Raw genomic sequence first — 22,592 nt, 5'->3', positions numbered from 1 at the left:
AAAAATACACACACACACACACTATATATATATATATATATATATATATATATATATATATATATATATATATATATATATATATATATAAAATGGTGCTACTTCTGCAGTCAAAGAGTCAGGAGAAATCAGCTTCAGAACAGAAAGTAGAATGGACCAAGGTTAATGGAGGTCGTGCCTTCACCTGGTGAGCAGACATGTCTAAAGTCTGACCTTACGTTTACTTTTGAGAGGCCATACATGTATTCAAGATAAAATGCTATGCTTCATCCAGTCTATTACTCATGCTTTATGCCACTGGCTGATAACTTGACTTCAAGAGTAGCACCTTTATAACCTTTTTTAAATGGTTTTGATCTTCACTGTTGTTAGTCGATGATTAACAACATTTCTGTGCCATTTTATTTCTGTGCCATTTTCTGTAAATTTTAATCACAAAGAGATAGCTTATTGTTATTTATAGTTTTACAGGGTCTTTTGTTTCTTTGTTTTTTCAATTGTTTTAGCACATTTTTTGGAACTTTGTGTAGTTCAGTGGTGGTTTATCTGAACAAGGACTTAGACAGTCACATTATTTCTCATCTGTTCACTCAGTTCTCAGGCTCTGTCAGAACATCCTGCATACAGTGTACACAGAGATGTAATTCACTTATATAAACAAAACATGCATTATAAAAGTAGTCTTGATGTTTTGCTTTAAAATTTCTTCAAAGTATATATATATATATTTTTTTTAATCCAATACTGCAAATGTAGTCACAGTTTTACATGCAAAACTGGTCGATCATCTCCCAAAAGCAAGTTTTACCATCCAAACTGTCAGACTTTGTTCATATGTTTTTCTGTGCTCTTTTATTCATTTGACAGAGCAGCTCAGAGCCTCAGTCCTGCTCTCAGGGAGCACAGAGAAGCAGTGGTTTAGTGCAGTCTGCCAGTGGGATTCATACATTAACACATATGAATTTTAGACTAGAAAAGCCGTGCATGCTAAAGATAACTGAAAGATGTCGGAATAGCAAATACACCCACACCACTTTTGTACAGTAATATATGAAAATCAAACAGACATTTACACATCTCTCAGTGTGTATATATCTGTATGTCGTCTCTACAGTATATTCACACAGGCTGTGCTCTCTGCTGAGCCCATTCTGTTAGACATGTGTGTGAAATCCTTCATTGGTAGATGTTTGGATCTCATAAATTGTAGAATTTAGCCGTTATAAGTTTCTATATTGAAAATAACATAGTTATAGCCCATGTCCAGGCCTGAAGTATTGGAAAAACAGGGTGAATTGAAAGATCATGTATGTTTCTAAATGAGCGCTGTGCCAAGTGAGAACTGTGTGAGCTGATGAGAAATGGTCCAAATGATTTGACCACCCACGCTCCTGTTCAGATACATGTTTGAATCAAATGATCAAACTAAGGCACATTTCAAAAAATGTGCTAAAATGACAAAAAATAAAATAAAATCTTTAAAGAAAGTAGGACTGTTAAAGGACTGGAGTTGTGTTTAGTTTCATTTCATTCATAAGTTCAAAGGTAGCTGTTTACTTGAAAACTATCGCTTCATGACATCACAAGCTTTGGAGATGTAGACAAACTAAAAATGTAGAGTTACTCAAACGTGCGTGAATGAAACAAAACACAACTCCAGTACTGTTGAAGCGGTAACAACATTCTGACACGGCTTAAAGCTCAGAAGAGACACCTTTGCGTATTATAGGACCTTGTGTTTGCGTTGTCTTGGTGGTCATATGACTCACTTCCACCCAAATCCTTCAGCAGGATCCTTCATTAACCTTGAAGCGCTGACAGCCCTCGTTCTGCTGTGTGCACTTTTGCTGCTCGAGCCCCACGACGGTCAGAGCGGGAGGATGAACGGGGAATGAAAGCTCGGGCGAATACAAATGTGACTCATGTGGCACTGAGGCTCGTTAGAGGAACAGGATGAGTAATAATGGAGGCTGCCCTCACATCACTGACCTGGAAAAAGGGCTGCTAATTACCAGCTTGCAGACATGTAGGATTTTCACCAAAACGCTACACACGAAGGCTTCGGGCTGTCATAACTGCTACCTTTGAAAAAACAACATATAGTAAAAGAAGCCCCAACTCTGCTAGTAGAGTAGAGTAGAATTTGTCTTGCCCCTGTACAGATAAATTGTTTACGCCACCCAAACACGCCCAGGAAAGTCCAGCGTCGAGCCACAGATGATAAAAAAACAACCCACGTTAGCCTCATGCTGGTCATTACTGAGGCAACAAGATGATTTCCCACTTACCTCCACGATGCCAGCACGGTCTCCGCAATTACTGGGCTCGACGCTTCGCAACAGAAACCTTTGTGCGCCTAAACGTGGTCCACTCGGGGCCTCGCGTCTTGCAGCCACGACAGCTTGACTCCGACGGCAAGTAATGTTAGAGAGTGGGATGAGCGTAGCAGGGGTCTCCAACCTTTTTCCACCGGTGAGCTACTTTTACAAAATGAAAATACCATATATAAGAGCCACTGCAAGTCTTAGATGAGGTACAGTTAGATGCCTATAAAAGAGGGGTGTCAAACTCATTTTGGTCCGGGGGCCGTATCCAACCTACTTTGATCCCAAAGGGGCCGGATCAGAAAACTCATGACATATAAACCCCAAAAAATAACAATAAGTTCAATATTTTGCAAGAAACAAATCTATTACAGAAATCTTTTTTAATTGATGAACTCTTTCTTTTACAAAATATTATAATATTATGAACAAACCTGAAACTTTAAGAAAAATGTAATTTCAACACAATGTTTTAACATGAACTTGTATGTAAATAGGAATAAGTCAATTTTTGTTGTAAAATCCTGCACTCGGTGTCCACTTTTCTCATGTTGGACATTTTTCTGATGAGGGTGTCACGGTCAACAGTCAAAACGATCGTCCTTTAAGAGCGTTTGGAAAGAGACAAGTCTTCATTTGTGCTGCTCTGGTGGGAGGGGCCACGTACAGAGACGCTGGAGACGCTGCTACGCTTAGCACCGCAGAAAATGACCAATATTTGAATAGAAAATATAATTAAAATATTTTAGTAGAAAATCAGCCGAGGGCCAGATTAAAGGTCTTGGAGGGCCGGATCTGGCCCCTGGGCCATGTTTGACACCTGTGCTATAAAACATAAACTTTTATCCATTAATTAGTGCACAGAGTTAGGCATCAAAATGATACATGTACAGTGGTAAAAGGCATCTAATTCATCAAATTTTACGTATTCAACACAATACGTGTAATTCAGAAATCCCTTGGCGAGCTACTTGGAAGGGGGTGGAGAGCTACTGGCAACTCCCGAGCTACAGGTTGGAGACCCCGGCATTTTTTTTATAAGCGGGTTTGTGACCAATAAACCCGATACTATTACAAATGCAACTATTAAACCGTATAAGTGCTCTATTTGGGAAAAAATTTACAATTTTGCCTAGAGCCTGATCTCATCTGATCTCAGAAGCTAAGCAGGGTTACGTCTGGTTAGTACTTGGATCAATACTGAATACTCCTGAATACTACACTGGCTGTCAGTGGGTCTAGTACATACTGCTGTTGTGTCCTTAGGGAAGAAATTTCAAACACTTTTCTATTTATATTATTATTAAAGGTCCTGTGTTACAAAAACTGACTCTTGTGAGCTTTAAGCCATGTTAGAATGTTGTTACCTCATCAAAAACAGACCTTTGTGTTTTGTTTCATTCACACATTTGAGTAGCTCTTTGTTATTAGTCTGTCTGCATCTTCAAAAGCTCAAATTGCTGCGATGTCATGAAGCAGAAGTTTTCAAGTTAACTGTTTAAGGCCTTTACCTGTAGTTCAGTAGAAATTGGCGATTCCAGGGCTGAAATTACTGTATTTTTCGAACCATAAGGCGCACTTAAAATCCTTAAATTTTCTCAAAAATCAACAGTTCGCCTTATGCATGAATTCTGGTTGTGCTTACTAACCCCGAACCAATTTTATGTTGTACACGGCGCTCAAAAAGACTTTGGTTAACTACAAAGCCACACTGCTTGATGGATTGTCGGAGAATTATGGCTACCGTAGTGAGGAGCCTTGTGGAGTAAGTCCGACAGAATCTGACCACATCAGCGCACAAGGAGATAGGTGTTTTTTCAGCACTTATAGAGTATGCAAATGAGCCATGTGGTTTTAAGTTTGTTTCTGTAAAACGTTTAAAAAAAAAAAGTGCAAAACTGCATTAAACACCTTAAACTTAAATGATCCACCCACATTCACATTCATAATACACATTTACTAAGACGGGGAGGCAACACCGGGCGAATTACACCACGATCTGCCAGTGGATGGGCTAAGGGATCAAGTGCATTTTTTTGTATGAAAATCGTTCTATAAATAAAGTTTGATTGATTGATTGAAGTGTCATTCGTTTGTTTCACTTAATTTGCCTTATAATCTGGTGAATAAAAATCTTACGAATGAAAATAGACGAGAGAATTCAACATTACTGATATTGCGCCTTATAATCCGGTGCGCCTTATAATTCAAAAAATATGGTAGCCAAATGATTCTAGTGAAAGTGTATGAAGTTTAACAACACAGTGGAGCACTTCCTGTATTACCACATGACATCACAAGGTGGAACAGATTATTTTCTGTTTGAGAGAAGAACTCAGCCTAAATATGCAGGGTTAGTGTGTAAAAATGTGCAAATAAAACAAAAAAACATCTCTGGATATACAGTATTTTGAGGAAACAACATTATAACATAGATGAGAATACAGTGTAATATGGGCTCTGTAAAATTATGAATACTACTGATGCGTTGCAACAAATAAACAAGTCTAAGTAAAATTGATGGCGTCATTGGATTGGAACAAAGCACTTGTATGAGGCGCATGGTGTGACAGTAATAAAGATGAGCAGCAGATGTCCTTCAGATTTAAAGCGATACACAAGAATTAATGAGTTTTCACACACACGGCCTTATCTGTAATGACCTACTGCAGTGACACAACAGTGGGTACATTTACATGGCCAGAACAATCAGATAACTGGAGTCATCTGATAACCCAGTAATTAGATCAGATTATTGGTGTGCGCCCGAAATCTGATCAAAAACAGCAGGTGTACATGTGTTCATTCATTATTGGTTAGAGAGGCTGTAGCATTTAGAAGACTTTCAATTAGTGAAGGGACTTTCGGCTCCTTTGCGGGAATTTGCGGCGTTCACTTCAAAGAGGCGTTCAAAACATTGGCTCAAAACACTAATTTCAGAAAGTCAAACCCATATATTATACTTTAAAACCTTTATTTCTTGGAATTTGTGATCATGGCTTACAGATCATGAAAATCCAATACACAGAAAAATTTAATATTACACAAGATCAGTAAAAAAAAAAAAAATGGAACTTCTGAAAATTATTGAACTTTTTTTTTTAGAGATGGACTTAGTACAGGGGTGGGCAATTATTTTTTCCATGGGGCCACATAAGAAACGGAAAATATTGTGGAGGGCCGAGCCAAAATGCTTAACTCAATTCTGCGTAATTTTAACTGTATTTCTTCATAAAAAGCAGTAAATAGCATTGTTCTGACAAGCTGGGGAGAGTTTACGTTATGACTAAACAATGAAAAACTGAGGTTGCCTTTCAAAAACCTCATTAAGAAAAATCCTCTAAAATAAAAGCAATGCAGCTTTAGTCCATGCATAAATGCAGGTAAAATTATAAAATATGTTTGATTTGTGAATCCAAATGAGCTTAAACAGGTCGACCGAAGTCAACCAAAGGGCTGTATGTGGCCCGTGAGCTGGACTAGTATATGCCAGAAGCCAACGTGAAAACTCATTTAATCTACAGTCTAATCAGAGAGAGCTGATCAAGGCTTAAATGTGTTTTAACTCTTTCCCCCATGAAGACGACATTTGACGACCCCCCCTGAACCCTTAATGACGACTTTTGACACCTCCGCCGTATCACTAAAGACGAGATTTGACGACCTTTAGAAATGGCTCGGTTTTTCACATTTAAACAGAGGGCTGTGATAGGTCGGGGCCACTACAACCCACACTAGACTGACCAATAGGATTCAAGGATATATGTTTTCGCCGATTTTTTCCGAAGTTAATCAAAATAGTGACGATGGTAGCTTCCGGAAAAAAACACAACACGAAACACGTGCAATGGAAAGATCGCGGCGCTGCGGCGCACAGTTTTAGAAATAATGAGGAGCAGACGTATTTTATGGATAAGTTTAGAGAAAGTGACTTTTATAGATTTCAAAGTGATGATGTTGAAGTTGATTATAAAGTGGAAAACAGCGACAGCGAGATGAGATGAGAATGCCGCTGATGCGTCTGTGTGGAGTCCTGCGATGTCCCAACAAACTATCTGAGCTTTATACTCGATTATGAACCAAAATTGCCCTGAAATCTGGATGTTGCCCAGGCCTAGTCCTTTAAAATATTTTAGTCTTTTTTTCCAAGATGCGATGTATAACAGAATCGCTACAGAAAAAAAACACTTATGCGGAGCTCTGCACTCGAGAAAATAGCCAAGATGACAAATACTGAACACCCACTGACGGGGAAGAGTTTTATTATTATATTATTATATTATAATAAGCTAAATTAGTTGAATAAGCTAAATGAGTTGAATAAATAAAATTTGTTGAATAAGCTAAATGAGTTGAATAAGTTAAATGGAAAAAATTTATTGGGTGCACACAGGTGAACAACAGGTAAAAACAGGTGTACACTTGGCTATACTGTATCTGGTGATATGAAATCTGTTTAAATACTTTGACAAAGTATATTTTTTATTTTTTTATGAATATAGTACTCAGAACATGCAGATATCAGATACTGAATGTAGTTTTTAGTTTTCGAGCTTGCACCTGACCAGGTAAATTCTCATTTTCAGTGAGCTGTTATACACCTATAAATGAGTTGAATCACATTTAAACATCCATAAATGAATAGTTCAGAGTGTAAGGTTTCCAGAGATACCAAATATGTCTGTGTTACAATTAAGTTCATGAGTGTAAAAATCATTTATTATCGCTCGTGGAAGTCTGTTTTCTTTTATGCAATTATGCTCTATGGGTAACCCTAGTAACATATGTATGGGTTGTTCCTAGTAGGCGTCCAGGGGGGAAAGAGTTAAAGGAAGAGTCCAGAATTTTGAACATAGGACCTCATTTCCTCATTAACCAGTGTTGGAGACGTGTGGAGACACTTTTTAAAAAATATTCCATCCAGTCCTTGTATTTGCAGAGGTCACTGGTGCTAGGCTAGTGCATGTCAATGGCCATAGTTAGCCTGCCACTAAAAACAGTCTTAGCCACTCCACAAAACATCCAAAGCAAATGTATTATTACACCAGACTGTCGCTATGAATGTCTGTGTCGAAAGAATAATGTTTGAAATAAAACTAACCTTGCATAGCATGAATCGTCATATGTTGAGGGACTATATTCTCATATATTAGTCCGTCGCTGCCAAGATTTCTATCAGGAAGTACAACTCACTCCTGCTGCTCAGACATAAATCCTTCAAATGCAAGGTTGGTTGTACTTCTAAAATTATTCTATCAACACAGACATTCACATCAACAGTCTGGTGTAATAACAGATTTCCTTTGGGTGTTTTGCGGAGTGGGTAAGACTGTTTTTAGCGGCAGGCTAACTATGGCCATTGACATGCACTAGCCTAGCACCAGTGACCTCTGCAAATACAAGGACTGGATGGAATATTTTAAAAAGTGTCTCCACACGTCACCAACACTCTGGCTCACTAGGAAATGAGGCCCATTGTCCAAAATGCCAAACTGTAACTTTAAATGGTTTGAACTGACAGTGGGAGTATGTTTACCTTTTGAAATGATCCAGTATCTACATTAAAACGATGCACTACAATCACTTTTTGTGCTTATTCTTGGTTTGTTCAACGTTAATCTGTGTAAAAATGCATAGAAAATAGAAAGAAAAATATTTGAGACCTTTGAAAAAATGAGGTTCCAACCATTCGCGTTAAGAAAAGAGCCGACTTGTTCATGGACATAACGTCACTACTGTTAATCTTGGCTGCAATTTGTGTTCCTTTTTGGCTGTATTTCTCTCGTTCACACATACACAGATTATGCACATCAGATATGCATGGAAATGTGTACGTACAAGTTGACTGTGGAGCGTGTATTGTACATTTTGGAATTCATATAACATAATGCAAGAAAAGTAGAGACGCACCTTTGTCCTGAGGGCTGTTACTCACCTCAAACTTCACTGACCCTGGACCTGATGACCCTATAGTTGAAGCTGCACTGAGAATTTTGTTGAAGCTTTCAATTGCTGAATTTCATTACTCAATATGCCTCGGGTATAAACAATGTGAATTTGATAGACTGATTAAGGAGATTATGAAGGTTATAAATGTCTGGATCCTACTCGGCTCTCGCCATTCACTGTGCTGTAAATGAAGTAGCTATGATGTATTTGCTCTGTGCATCACAAAGAGCCCATCAGGATTCAATTAAAGTCCTTCTCATTCCCATTCATACACTCTGATACACAAGGCACTGGCTTGTTTAATGATCTTCAATACTCTGGCCTCACATGCAATGACTTTTGAATGCTCCAGTGCAGATTTAATAACAGTGGCTGGATAGAAGAGCAGGTACAGACTGAGACTGAGATGGACCACACATCTGCTACACTGGTTCGTGCAACATTTACAGCAGGTGTTTTGAGCAATACATTCCAAGAAAACATACTGAGGTATTGAGTATTTAACTTTAATATGTGTTTATCATTATTTTACATTTCGTTCATTGTAAATTATAAATGGAAACGGGTCAATTGCCGGCAGAACTGAACCTTTTCTAGTGGAATTTCACTGTAGCGAGCGGCAAATTTTCATTGTTTTATAGTTGAAAAATGCCTGACATTTTTCTCCCTAAGTCTGAATTTAGACAATCACAAGTACAGAAAAGTAGACTGGGATAGGGAGGAGGTGAAAATATTCAGAGCAGTCAAGCTTAAAATTCAAGACAATACAAGACTGTCAAAACGTGCATGATTTAATGACATAAAACTTTGAGCTAATTAAGCCCAAGTGAACACTGTTACAACATGATTAAAAGTTCATTAAAATGTTACATAATTTGTTCCCTTTGAAAAATACAGATAAATTGTTGAGATAATCAGATAGATAATAGGTAAATAAGTAAGAATTAAGTATCGAGTAGTATTTGCTCATTCCTAAGTATTGCCTGTAAGAAAGAACAAGAAACATACAAAAATACTTGGTTCAATAAAGTCGAGGTTTTCTTTTAAGAGTTTAAGGAAGTTTATGATAATAACAAAGCTGTACGCAAAAGATTTGTCTCAGATTAATTACTACTACTACTACTACTACTACTACTACTGGGCATTTCTGGTACTGTACTAAACTGGTTCAAGTCCTATCTAGAAGACAGGAAGTATTTTGTTGAAATTGGAAACTGTGTCTCAGATGACATGGCCCTGACCTGTGGGGTGCCTCAGGGGTCAATCCTGGGCCCCCTGTTGTTCAATCTCTACATGCTGCCATTAGGCCAGTTAAAGGTTGTATAGAGGATTTTCCAAGGAACGAGAAATCCAGCGACTGTTTGTCCTTTTTCAAATGTTGCGCATGCGTGAAACCACCCCCCCTCCCCTACAGCTCCCTACGTAGAAACGCCTTCTCCCGCCTCCTCACTACGCCAGAAACAGGTTTGTTTACAGCCGGTGAGCTGCACATGACTTGTAAACAACTAACTACAGTGTTGGTTAGGCAAGGCGGAGAAGTGAGGAGCGGGGGGAGCGGGTGTGCGGACATTTCGTTCGCGGACGAGAAGTGAGGAGCAGGGAGAAGAGCGGAGCAGGGAGAGAGGAGAGAGGAGAGAGGAGAGGGGAGCGGTGCGCGGAGATTCCGTGCCCGTAGAAGTGAGGAGAAGGGGGAAGAGCGGAACGGGCAGCGGGGACAGGAGTAGGAAAAGGGGAGCAGAGAAGGTTGCGCGGAGATTCAGTGCGAATGAACTAGCTACAACACGCAGCAGCAAGCGGACTCTTTCTTTGCCTTGAAAATTACGTTTTCAGACATAGGATATCGCTTTCGTGTCCTGAAAAACGTTTGACTAGCTCTTGGAAATAAAGTACGTTTTCATAATAAGCAGAAGTTACCTGTCCAGGAGTAATTTGGCGACCAATGCGTCAGTCTTTAGACCCTGCGTCTGCTTCAGTCGCGCCATCGCTGGAATGAATCTACAAGAATCACCTTAGTTTGGCTTCGCTGCTTTTCCCCTTGTCTTCTTCTTTCAGCGACCTCAAAAACGGACTTTCTTTTGCGGCTAACTGCTCCTGGATTCTTGTCTGCCATTGCAACAAACTTTGTGCTAACTGCGAGGAAGATATAGGTCAAAAAAAGCCGCTAAGAACTGTTGCATTGGTGGAGTAAACAGCGTCTGTGCGTCTTGCGTCTGTGGACTGCGTGACAGGCGTACGTAAACCACGTACCGGCGGCGCGCAGGCAGGTCAGTTACGCTAGAAACGTAGGGAGTTTGATTGATAGCCTGTCAGCTAACAGATAACGAGGCCGTGTCGTTATCTATTGGCAAATGTTTAGCTGGCCCCACCACGTCCAGAGTTGATGAATTTTTATTCTCTTTTTTTTGGTCATCATAATTACAAGGCTACTGCACCTCTATAATGCTATCATTGACAACTTGAAACAAAAAAAACAAAAAAAAATCCTCCATACAACCTTTAATAAGCAGCAATAACGTGTCGTACCACAATTATGCAGACGACACTCAGATCTACGTCTCTCTGGCAGCAGGAGACTATGGACCAGTGGAGTCACTTGGTCACTGCATCCAACAGATCAGTGTGTGGATGCAAAACAACTTTCTCCAGCTAAACTCTGACAAGACTGAAGTCATAGTGTTTGGTCCACAGAAACAAAGGGACAGTGTCAGCAGTCACCTCCAGTCTCTCTCTCTAAAACCTTCAAATCAGGCAAGAAATCTAGGGTAATAATGGACTCAGACTTGAACTTTAACAGTCACATAAAATCAATAACATCTGCAGCCTTTTACCATCTAAAAAACATAGCAAAAATCAAAGGTTTGCTGTCTAAATCAGACTTGGAGAAACTTATCCATGCATTTGTCTCCAGTAGGTTAGACTACTGTAATGGTCTGCTCACTGGTCTCTCCAAACGAGCTGTGAGACGCTGCAGAACATCCAGAACGCTGCAGCTCGGGTCCTTACTCGAACTAGGAAGTACGAGCACATAAGTCCTGTGCTCAGGTCTCTGCACTGGCTTCCTGTGCCTCAGAGAAATAGACTTTAAAGCAGCTCTGCTTGTGTACAAGTCTCTCCATGGCCGAGCACCAAAGTCCATCTGTGACATGTTAGTGTCATATGAACCATCTCGCACTCTGAGGAGCTCAGGGACCGGCCTCCTGCTGGATGCCCAGAGTCACGACTAAACAAGGGGAGTCAGCGTTTCAGGTTCATGCAGCTAAAACCTGGAACAGTCTTCCTGAACATGTGAGACAGACTCTTCTGTGACGCTGTTTAAATCCAGACTCAAAACATTTCTGTTTAACTGTGCATATAACTGAAAGGTTTTCATTCCGCACTCTTCTCTCCAATTTATGTCTCTCTTTTTTAATTTTAATCTTCATGATTATTTATGTTTTGATTTGTTTTTATTATGATTTTAATGTATTTCTTATTCTGTAAAGCACTTTGAATTACTTTGTGTACGAATTGTGCTATACAAATAAACTTGCCTTGCCTTGCCTTGCCTTGCCTTACTACTACTACTACTACTACTACTACTACTATAATAATAATAATAATAATGCATCAGTTTTCTGTATTGGTGGTGGTAAAGTACTGTTGTAGCCACAGCCGTCCTGGGGCAGACTGACGGAAGCAAGGCTGCCAATTTGCACCATTGGCCATTCTGACCACCGCCATCACTTTCATACTAAGCAATATGGGTGAAGTGCCTTGCCTAAGGACATGACATTTTTTTTGTGACTCTCACCCCCCTGTGGCACCTGATTTTCTCACTTGTCTCCCATCCAAGTCCTAACCAGGCCTGGTCTTGCTTAGCTTCTGAGATCTGACAGGATCAGGATTAAGTCCCATGAAGTGAGTTGAAATCCAGCTTGATCATGACTACCTACCATGTCAGACTAGAGAACCATCGTTTCAAAAATTGCCTTCCGAGGAAGAAAAAGTGACATGTACAAACCAGGCTTGAGGCATTGTTGGAAGATTCCCAAACTCTTGATTTTTGATGATGTGATGTTGGGTTAAAGAAGCCTCTACAGAGCTGAACATGTCGTCAGGGAAACAGCCTGTCCACTGGAGCGCCACCTGCTGTGCCCCCATGAGAGCTGAGTGTTCAAACAGGGAACCAGTCTCTGCACAGTCTCAGCACCCCGCCTGTGTGTGTGGAGGACATGTTTGGTCTAGGACTGTTACCTTTAGCATGCTAAATCATACGACTAATCAAATTAAACTGGAGCATGAATCATAAATTAACACAAATTAATCACGCATCTGTTTGGACCAATCACGCTCTTTGAGATTACGCAGGGAGGTTTACCAGAACGAAGGACGGTACGGGAACAGCTCTGATCACATTATTACATTTGTACATAAAATCCATCAATCCAATTATGTTGTGTTCCAGTCGCCTTCAGAGGTCAGAACTCGGAATGACATAATCGCAGTTAAAAGGCCCATATTATATGATTTTCTGATTTGTTATAATGCTGTTTCCTCGTCACAAACATTCCTGGAGTTGTGTTTTGTTTCATTCACAGGTTTAACACACCAAAACTGCAGATATATTTTTGAGGCAGTAACATTAGAACATTCAAGAGTTGTGTTTTGTTCTGTTTATATCTCCAAAGATCAAATTGCTCTGTTCGACCTTGTAATGTTGTTTTCAAGTTAACAGTTGCCTTTTTGTTCAGCAGAGATTAGCAATTCCAGGACTGAAATCATCCAAATTGATGATTTAACCAGTGTATGTCGACGTATGAAAAAATTGGCAAATACGTTGGCATACGTCAGATAAGTTATAGGTACCGTATTTTCCTGGCTATTAGGCGCTCTGGATTATAAGACACACTGTCATTAAATGGTCTATTTTTGAACTTTTTTCACAAATAAACCGCACCGGACTTTAAACGAAACACAACAGTTGGATGGGTCAGTGGGACTTTGTTTGGCGCGTTCACGGTGACTCTGGGCTTTGTTCAGTTGTGGCGTGTAGGGAGGGTGCTGTCTGGGACCGCTGGATTGTCGGCGTGTTCGCAGTGATTCAGTTGTTCAGTTGTGGCTCAGAGTGGCACATTGCACTCGCTTTCTTGGTTCGTTCCTCCATTCCGTTCCTCGTCCGTGCGGAGTGATGAGTGTGTTTGCGGGTGGTTTTCGCTGCATGGTCGGTGTCTGCTCCGTGTGTGTTCACGTGCTCTGCAGGTGGTGCGGCTCTGTAGTTTACTGAAGTCATGCTGGGACACTCGAGTGGATTCGTGTATAGGGTGCTCTGGATTGAGGGGCGTGCAGTCATTTTTTGATGGGGTTGGAGCGCGTCTAATAGCCCAGAAAATACGATAAGTTTTCTGTAATGAGCACGTTGAAGCACACTGGTATACTACGTCAACATACGGTAAGGTCGTCGAAAAATTTTGAGCATTCTGAGAATATCTTGCTTATATGTCCTGCAAACATGGGCCATAAGTTGTAGGTAAGTTATGTGATTGTTCACACATGTTCACACACGTTAAGACACACGTTAAGACACACACATTGAGATAATGTCTAAAGTACCCATAGTTTATGAATAACGTGCTCTGAACCTTTGTGTAACTTATATCGAACTTACGAATGCATATTGACGTATTTGACATGTTCTGAAGACCACAGAACTTACTGAACGTGTTTCTAACTTATAACTTATAACTTATATCAAACGTACGAATGCATATTGACGTATGCAGATGTATTTGACATGTTCTGAAGACCACAGAACTTACTGAACGTGTTTCTAACTTATAGCTACCGTGTAATGGCATATTGGCAGCGTGTAGGGCAGGGGTCTCCAACCATTTTCCTACTGTGTGTTACTTTTTGTAAAACAAAAATACCAGAGAGCGGTCAACAGAAATTTTGTAAATATAAGAGCCATGGTGTCTATAAAACATAACCCATTATCCATTTATCACTGCACAAAATTATGCATCAAAATTATACATTTACAAAGGAAATAGGCATTTAATCACAAAAATTTGAGTTACTGAGTGAAATATGTATAATTCCTGAAATACATGGACGAGTATGGGGGTGGAGAGCTCTTGGTAGCTCCCGAGCTACATGTTGGAGACCCCTGGTGTAGGGAAATTGGTATATAAAAATGTGGAAACCGTCAGTACTCCTCCAGACTTCATGGTGAACAGACCCCATGGTACCACCCGCTACAGAGGTCATCTGAGAGATGGAGGATCCGGAGGGGCTGAGACTAGAATACATTCTAGCTGTCCTCCAACATCAGCATGATCTCATCAATTTGTCACTGTACCAGCTGCGTGCCAATAGAGCCAGGAGAAGAAGAGATCAATGGTGGAGAAGGAACTGGGTGAGACCCTGGATCGGAAGGCGACGGCAATTTGGCATGTATGATCAGCTGTCTTCGGCATGACGCTGATTAATGCTGCGACTGCGATGTCTAGTGCAGTTATGAATCGTCGTTGAGCAGAAGAATTCGTGTATCATTCATTCATTCATTTTTCAATATAAAACCAAAAGTAAGAAAACAAACAAAAAAACAATTTTCTTAATTATTTGTCTCCATAATCAGCATGAAAGAAACGGATAACGATTTGTTTTTTCAGTTTTCGATTTTGTGTTTAAATGAATCATAGAAAAAACGGACAATGGCTGTTTCCCATTTATGTGGCTTAAACTCTGACTTAAATTGCTGAAGACTTTTGTGCCACGTAAGGACTGAACTAGTCCTGATCTGGTCCCTGTCTCAGTCTTGGTCTCAGTCCTGGTCTGGTTCCGGTCTAAGTCCTGGTCTCAGTCCTGGTCTGGTCTCGGACCTGGTTTAGTCCTGTTTTAGTCCTGGTTCAGTCCTGGTTCAGTCCGTATGCGGCACAAAAGTCCAGCATTGCAGTTTTAGTCACAGAAACGGGAAACGGCCATTATCTTTTTTTTTTTTTTCCATTATTCATTTAAACACCAAATCAAAAACTGAAAAAAACTAATCGTTAGTTTTTTCATTTTGGATTTGGAGACAAAAAATGAAGAAAATTGTTGTTTTTTTCGTTTTCTTATTTTTGGTTTTATATTGAAAAACAAATGAATGAATGAAATGAAAAATGAATGACACATGGATTCATAAGTTGTGGACGCCGGCAACACGCTAAGCATTAGTTGGTATAAGTTATATATAAGTTATCAAAACGTTCTATATAACTTACAAAAACGTTATGTATATGCCCAAAATTGAAAAAAAACTTTGATAGTTCAGTGTATGCAAGCGTTTCTGCTACTTTGGCATACGCTGGCTAAATCATTAAGGCGTGACAGAGCCATGATTTAGAAACACAGTGGAGCACTTTATGTATTACCACATGACATCACAAGGTGGAACGTTTAAGAGAGGTATGTTTTAAATGAGGAAACAGCATTGTAACAGATCAGAAAATAGAGTAATATGGGCCCTTTAAGATGTGAGTGAGCCCACACAGTGTCACCTTGGTTTGAGTCCTGGCTTTTCTCTGAGCCGAGGATTTTAATGAAATATTTATCTGAGCACTTCACACCGCGCTCATGTGCAAACTGCGCTGCAACAGAATCCTGACTGGAGCACTGAGCCATGATGGAGGAGGAAACACAAAAGCTTTTAGCCAGAACAGTTGACAAAGTGGTTTCATCCAGGGAGTTTAGAAAGCTCAACATTGCGAGTCCCTGCTGAACTTGATATGACTATGATATGAACTTGGCTGTGCCTGATTTTACCGTCTTACAAAACAGAACGTGAAAAACAGAACTGGTTGATTTAAAACAGTTTACAGTCGTATGAACGCTTTTCTCATGTACCTTATGTGTTCCAGGCATCCCATATCCTGGAACTCCCTACAGAAAACGGTTATATTCCAACATCTTGTACCTCAAGCTCATTTTGACACCCTCTCGAAAGACCTGGAAAGGCAATCATTGACCTGTCACTGTTTCTACCCTTTATATTGTCTCTTATAACTGTTGTCTGCTTTATATGAAATGTTGTCTGTGGGTGGTGTTGTTGATTCCTCTTGGCCACGACTCCTCAGAGCGACATTCTTGGTTCATATAAAAATGAGTTTAAGAGGCCAGAGCAGAGTTTTGCCGTTCCAATGATAATAACAAGTAGCATGCTAACATAATACTTTCTGATTATTAGATTACAGAGCTTTAAAATTAGACCCAAGAGACATAGGTGTAGTTTGGACAATGGCAATTGTTTGAAAGTAAGTTTTTATTTCTATAGTGCTTTTCACAGACATATGTCACAAAGACGCTTTACAGAGCATTTATAGATTCATTATTTCTTTTCCTCCACACCCAGTGATGGTAAGATACTACAGTAGCCACAGCTGCCCTGGGGCATACTGACAGAAGGTCGGCTGCCATGCCAATTGGCGCCATCTGTCCCTCCGACCACCACCAACACTCACACACACACACACCACTTTCATACTAGGCAATGTGGGTGTCTTGCCTAAGGACACAACAACAGTTTTTTTTTGCAACTGGCACACACTGTGACTCCTGATTTTCCCAGTGCTCTCCCATCCAAGAACTAACCAGGCCCGGCCCTGCTGAGCTTCTGAGATCTGACGGGATCAGGCTTTGACAAGCTGGTATGGCCACATACTGGCTTTGTGATGCTTTGCTTATTCAGTTTAATCCATTATGTAGAAAAAGTTTCCTTCTCTGCAGGACATTTTTCAAAACTCTGGCTCACTCAGGCCAGACGGATTGTGAGAAACTCCTCTCACCAGTTGAATGGGGAATATGAAATTCTTCCATCAGGCAGGTGCTATCGAGGGCATCACTTTAAGAGTAACAGATATAAACTCTCATTTGTGCCCACTTCTGTTTCACTCTTGAACAAATCTGCACAACAAAGGTGCACTTAGTCACTTTATTCAATGGTGTAATAACTGTTTGTGCAGTAATTATTTGTGCAATAGGGCTACTGCAATAACTTTGACATTTTATGGTTGTGCAGTGCACAAATGGACACTGGACATCAACAATGGACACATGTATTGTATCTAGCGACTGTTGTCTAATTGTGTATGAGTGCAACTGTGTTTGTAAGATGCAGGCAGTGAGACTAAGACTAATTTTGGGGCAGTTAACTTTGTCTTAATCTTAATCTTAATGTGTATATGTATGGGTTCTACACATCGTAAACTTAAAACAGGCACCATCAAGATGATAAGACATATAAATATTATATAATTCTACTGCATTTACATCCAAAAACCATCCTTATGTATGGACATAAATAATGGGATGATGTATGTATTAGAAATGCAGTATTGCAGCATGCTACTGTATAAAATGATGGACCTTTGCACCTTGCTGAATATGTATATATGTAAAGAGAATGTATGAATGTATAACGCTGTTCATTTTGCCCCAATACATCCTAACATGAAATCTAATACCAGCACTTGTTAGAACTAATATAAGTGCAATCCCCAGTCACAGAAGTGCTTTAGATTTTTCTTCTTTGCTCTGTTCTTCTGCTTGTGGCTATCTTGCAAAGCAGAGCACAAGTCAATTAAAACAATAAGAGTTCCTGTGAATATTTGAACTGCACTGGAAACTAGAGGTAAATGTTGAAAAGTGCATGGTTATCTCGACAGGGTCTGGCTCTGATTCCAGGTTCCACCTGATTCCTGGTTCGACCAATGCTGGGTTCCTCTTGGTTCACCCCGGTGCCTGGTTCCCTGGTCCATCTTCTCACCTAATAGCAACGATTTCACTGGGTGCATGTACATGAGTAGGACAACATTTCTAATTGAGTGCACTCAAGGTTAATTTTGATTTTGGACTGGACAATCTTTTATTTTGGTTTTATTTCCTGAGATCTCAGGTTATTTTAGCCAAATGTGTCAAGATATTTTATGTTGTTGCAAATTACTGTGAATGAACAAAAAGAACTGAACTTGAACAATCATTACCAATTCTACATTTATTCATAAATCTGTTGTAGTGTAGTTTTGGGGTGGAATTTTCCAGTTTATTAACTGTTTGATCAGTTTCCAACCAACCTAGATTGAACCTAGATTTAGATAACTCTCACTTTAAACATTTAGAGCTGTTACTTATTATTAGCAGTGCTACCAGTGTACGGTTACATTTTGCATTATTGCTGCATTATGTTCTGTATCATACTCACTCATAAACAACCAAAAATATTTGTGTTAGCTCTGGCGTTGGCACAAAATAAAGGAAAGGATTCAGCCTCCTGAGACTTTCTGTGGCACATGGCGTTGCAGAGGATGTGACTCTACTGTCAGCACAAGCAGGGAGGCTAATGGAAGAGTTAAAGAGGGCAATCTCGGCAATCTGTGGAGCGCTATTCTCCTGAGCATCTGGAGAAACAGTCCCAAACTGTGAGAGACTGAGCTGGACTCATCTGCATACACCCCACTGCAGCTCCACATGATTTGACAGTTTGACAGCTTTGGGTCCAGGCTAAAGGACATGTTAGAGAGTGGAGACATGAGGCGGCAGTGCATAAGTAATATTAAGATGAAGCATCTGTGTACCCTCTCTGTACACTGTGTTCAGGGAATTGATGTTTTCACTAAAGAACTCTTCATGTGTCTTTTGATCCGACTCATTGAAAACCCTGCAGAGATGAGTGCCTCTTACCTGTTCAATGACTGCATGGCAATCTGGATCTTGATTGTTCTCTGTCCTCAGGTAAACTATGAAAAATCCTCAACTTTGAATACTTGTATATTGTTTGATGGCACTGTTTTTCAATTTGGCTACAGGCTCAAAGCTGATCACTGAACTTGTTTACCTGCTCATGAGCTTTGAATTTAATGTGCACTGAACTGAGCCAGGATTTCTGTATTATGAATTATGGTGCAGTATTATTGTGAATTAGGTTAAACATTGAATGTGGGAATTAATATTGTTGAATTAGCATACTGATACTCTGACGGGCAATATAACAGATTATTGGTCCTGCCCCATGGATGATGGATGGATCTGAGAAAGGAACCTGATCTTTAAGGTTCCTTTCCCAGATCCATCCATCATCCATCCACTGGTCCAGTTCATTCATCCATTCATCCGCCTGTTCTATCCACCCTGTTGGGCTGGCTTTATCTACAGCGGTGCAGTGGGAGGGCCAGAAGCCTGCTCCCCACACAACACCTTTCACCTTACCATAAAACACTGGTCAAACACATACTGCTCATTACTCCCTCGGACAATAAACTCTCACTGTGTGGCTACTAGAACTGAACACTCAAACCAACAGCTGTTAGCTGTTAACTGTGTACATACTTTAAATATGTATATACTGTAAATGTATAATAATAATTTGTATTGCTCTTCAGTACAAGCTCACATCCTGCACCATTTTACTGTCTTCTGTGTCACTTCCTCCCTGAGCTGAACTGTAGAACTTCTGGTAACTTCTGCCATTACCCCATTTCCTCCCTGTAGTGTAGCATATATGTGTGTGTGTGTGTGTGTGTGTTTGTACCACATATACATGCTACAATAAACACATGGATATATTAGTTTGCTTCCACATAATGTGTTTTTCTAATACAGACATTATTTAAAGCGGGGCTATTTTACTTCAATATGGTACCTACAGCATATTTACGTCACCGTGTTACCTTTTATTGTGCTCTATTGCTATTAGCTGAACACAACATTTATAACTTTATAAGTTTCTCTTTCATTTTTGACACTGAGTGCCCCTTCCCTTTGCTCACTCTGAAGGAGGAAACCCTTCACAGCACTATCAGAGCAGTGAGTGTGCTTCCCGCTACTGAAACTACTGCACATCGCATCCTGTTTGTCAAGTTGATGTGTACAGTTTTGAATCCTGCTTTTGTATAATTAATGGAGAATTGTCATGTGGGAGCATGGGTGATGAATCTTACACCTAACCATAAGGGCCAAATACCACAACATACTCAAGAGGGACAGGTACAATTATTATTATTATGCATTTTTATACTTTTTTTTTTTTTTTTTTGTATAATTCACCCTCTTTAAATCCTCAATCCTCAATACTGAATACTCTCGTGATGGTACTTCAAGACATGGTCAACAAAAAATAACAAATCACACAAACTTGAACTGCACCGGCCGCCTACGACCCAATAACATCTCACCATCACCCCACGAAGTCCAAACACATCCCACTACATTTGCATATTTTCCATTTGGACTGATAATACCCACTGTGTTCATGACTGCAGCAGAAATTAGCCTGTAGAGTTTAAAGCACGCCGACATCTCCAGACATCCACGCGCAAAATAGAAAGTCAAGGGGAGTACACTTAGCAGATTATTTGGTACGTCAAAGTCGAAACAGCTGCGCCATAAATCCTGTTTTTGTGACAGTTAAAAATGTATGAAAAGTTTTAAAGTTCATTCTTAACCTCCCTCTCAACTTTTAAGCTATTGCGCTCATTTGAAAAGTTGAAAGTCAATACTGGAGGCTGTGGAAAGAGTGTGACAGCAGGAATGGAAAGAAGGCGACAAAAGCAATGTTGGAACGGAAATTTCACTGTCATCTTCTTAGAAAAGCATATACATTTTTCTTCCTTATGTGCAATATTAATTCCACCCTCACAAAATAGCAGTCAGAAGGCTATAGTTTGAAGCCGACCTGCAGAGTAAATGAAGCTAAGTCCCTGTGACCTTTTGGCGTATGGTTGAGCTTAATTGCAGATAATGAATGAAAGTGAGTGTGAGTTATTGTCCCTAAAACGCTTCTATAAATGTCGGCCGGGTCATTGTCCAGGCCGAGCAGTGCCTGAGGCCAAAGAAGCTGTGACAGGCTTCAGCTCCTAATGATCCTCAGTGGGATCGGTGACAGAGAAGTATACGAAAAACACACACCTAAACATATTACCTGTCCACAGACGATAGTCATTAAAGAGGGGCGCTATTCAAAATCGACTTTGCGGAACATTCTGTCTTTATAATGTTGTTTTCTCATCAAAAACATGCCTGAAGTGGTTTTAGGGTGACCGGACATAGGTGACAACCCACGTTCATTTGAGTAATTTAACGATCTCTTCCTGATTCAAACCCTTCTTATGGTTTGGTGTAAGACTTGTCCAATGCTCTGCCCACGATTCTCCATAAATATCCAAAAACATGAAACAAAGCACACTATAGCTCAGGGATACTCACTGCGTGGCTCGCGAGTCACATGCAACTCGCCAAGCTTTAATTGGTGACTCGCAAGCTTATACCAAAAATAATAACACAGCCAATATATTTTTACCTGGTCCCTGAAGGGTTGACCAGGATTTGTATTCTTTGTCCACCTGCGATAATTCTGCCATTTATGGACCAATTGTCACCAAATTTGGTACATGGGTCAAGCCCCCATGCCCAATTCCGCAAAAAAAAGTTTGGTGATGATCCAAGGTCATTTGAGATCACAGGGGTCAATTGAATGGTCAGGCCATTATAAAGGATAAAGGCAATTTCGTCAATTTCTGAACCATCTGCGGCCTAAAATATTCACCCAGTCATCACACAAGTTGGCACACACATAACCGGGGTACACTGGATGTCACAGGTTAAAACTGGTCAAGGTCACATGAAGGTCAAGGTAACCAAGGTCAAATATGCGTTTTTGGTCATAACTCCGCGAAGGACTGAGCTAGAGCAACGGGAGTATATCAGAATAAGTAAACACAGAAATTCTCATATGTGACCAATATCACACAAATGTTCATGGGCCTGTACAGATAAACACATTGCATTGTGGATATAACGATCATGTAATATGGACTGGGCTCCTCATTAGCAGCTTCCATGGTGATGAACTGCCCCCACCGATGCCTCATGGGGGACCAAGTTACTATTTCTGATTGCGCTTGTTTCAAATGTGCTTGATAAACATATAGTGAACCCTGCAACACAAACATCTGCATTACACTAAGTATAAATCAAGCCTTAATTAATGGTGTTTCCTAAAGGAAGCACCGTGACACTAGCAACCAGTGATGCGCGAGTCCAAGTATAAATGACCCGTACCAGACCGAGGCTTTCAACTAACTCACCCACAACTCTGACTGCAAAAAAATTTGAAAATATTGTACCCGACCCACTGCCTGAGCTGCATTTTAAAAAAGTAGAACATGCTCTTGGTTAACATCGAAATAAAGTGACCAACATAAATCAAGTGACTAACATAAATAAAGTGAGTGAAATGACTGTTAAATAAAGAGCTGCACTAAACTTGCACTCATGTGACCTGCACATGCCTGATCTCTGAAAACATGA

General features: G+C 40.1%; 1 protein-coding gene across 1 annotated transcript in view; it reads left to right on the top strand.

Moving 5' to 3' along the window:
* The window catches only part of luzp2 (leucine zipper protein 2), a 171,479-nt gene extending 150,336 nt beyond the window's left edge, over nt 1-21,143 (top strand). The window contains exons 11-12 of the mRNA XM_055154822.1: nt 18,885-19,019; nt 21,021-21,143. Coding sequence (XP_055010797.1) covers nt 18,885-19,019; nt 21,021-21,143 — 258 coding nt within the window. The remainder of the gene's footprint in view (nt 1-18,884; nt 19,020-21,020) is intronic.
* The last annotated feature ends 1,449 nt before the right edge of the window (nt 21,144-22,592 follow it).

Source organism: Boleophthalmus pectinirostris, unplaced genomic scaffold (assembly GCF_026225935.1).
Source record: "Boleophthalmus pectinirostris isolate CB_2022bp ecotype Guang Dong unplaced genomic scaffold, ASM2622593v1 HiC_scaffold_19, whole genome shotgun sequence".
Lineage (NCBI taxonomy): Eukaryota > Metazoa > Chordata > Actinopteri > Gobiiformes > Gobiidae > Boleophthalmus > Boleophthalmus pectinirostris.
This window is presented reverse-complemented; position numbering and strand designations above follow the sequence as displayed.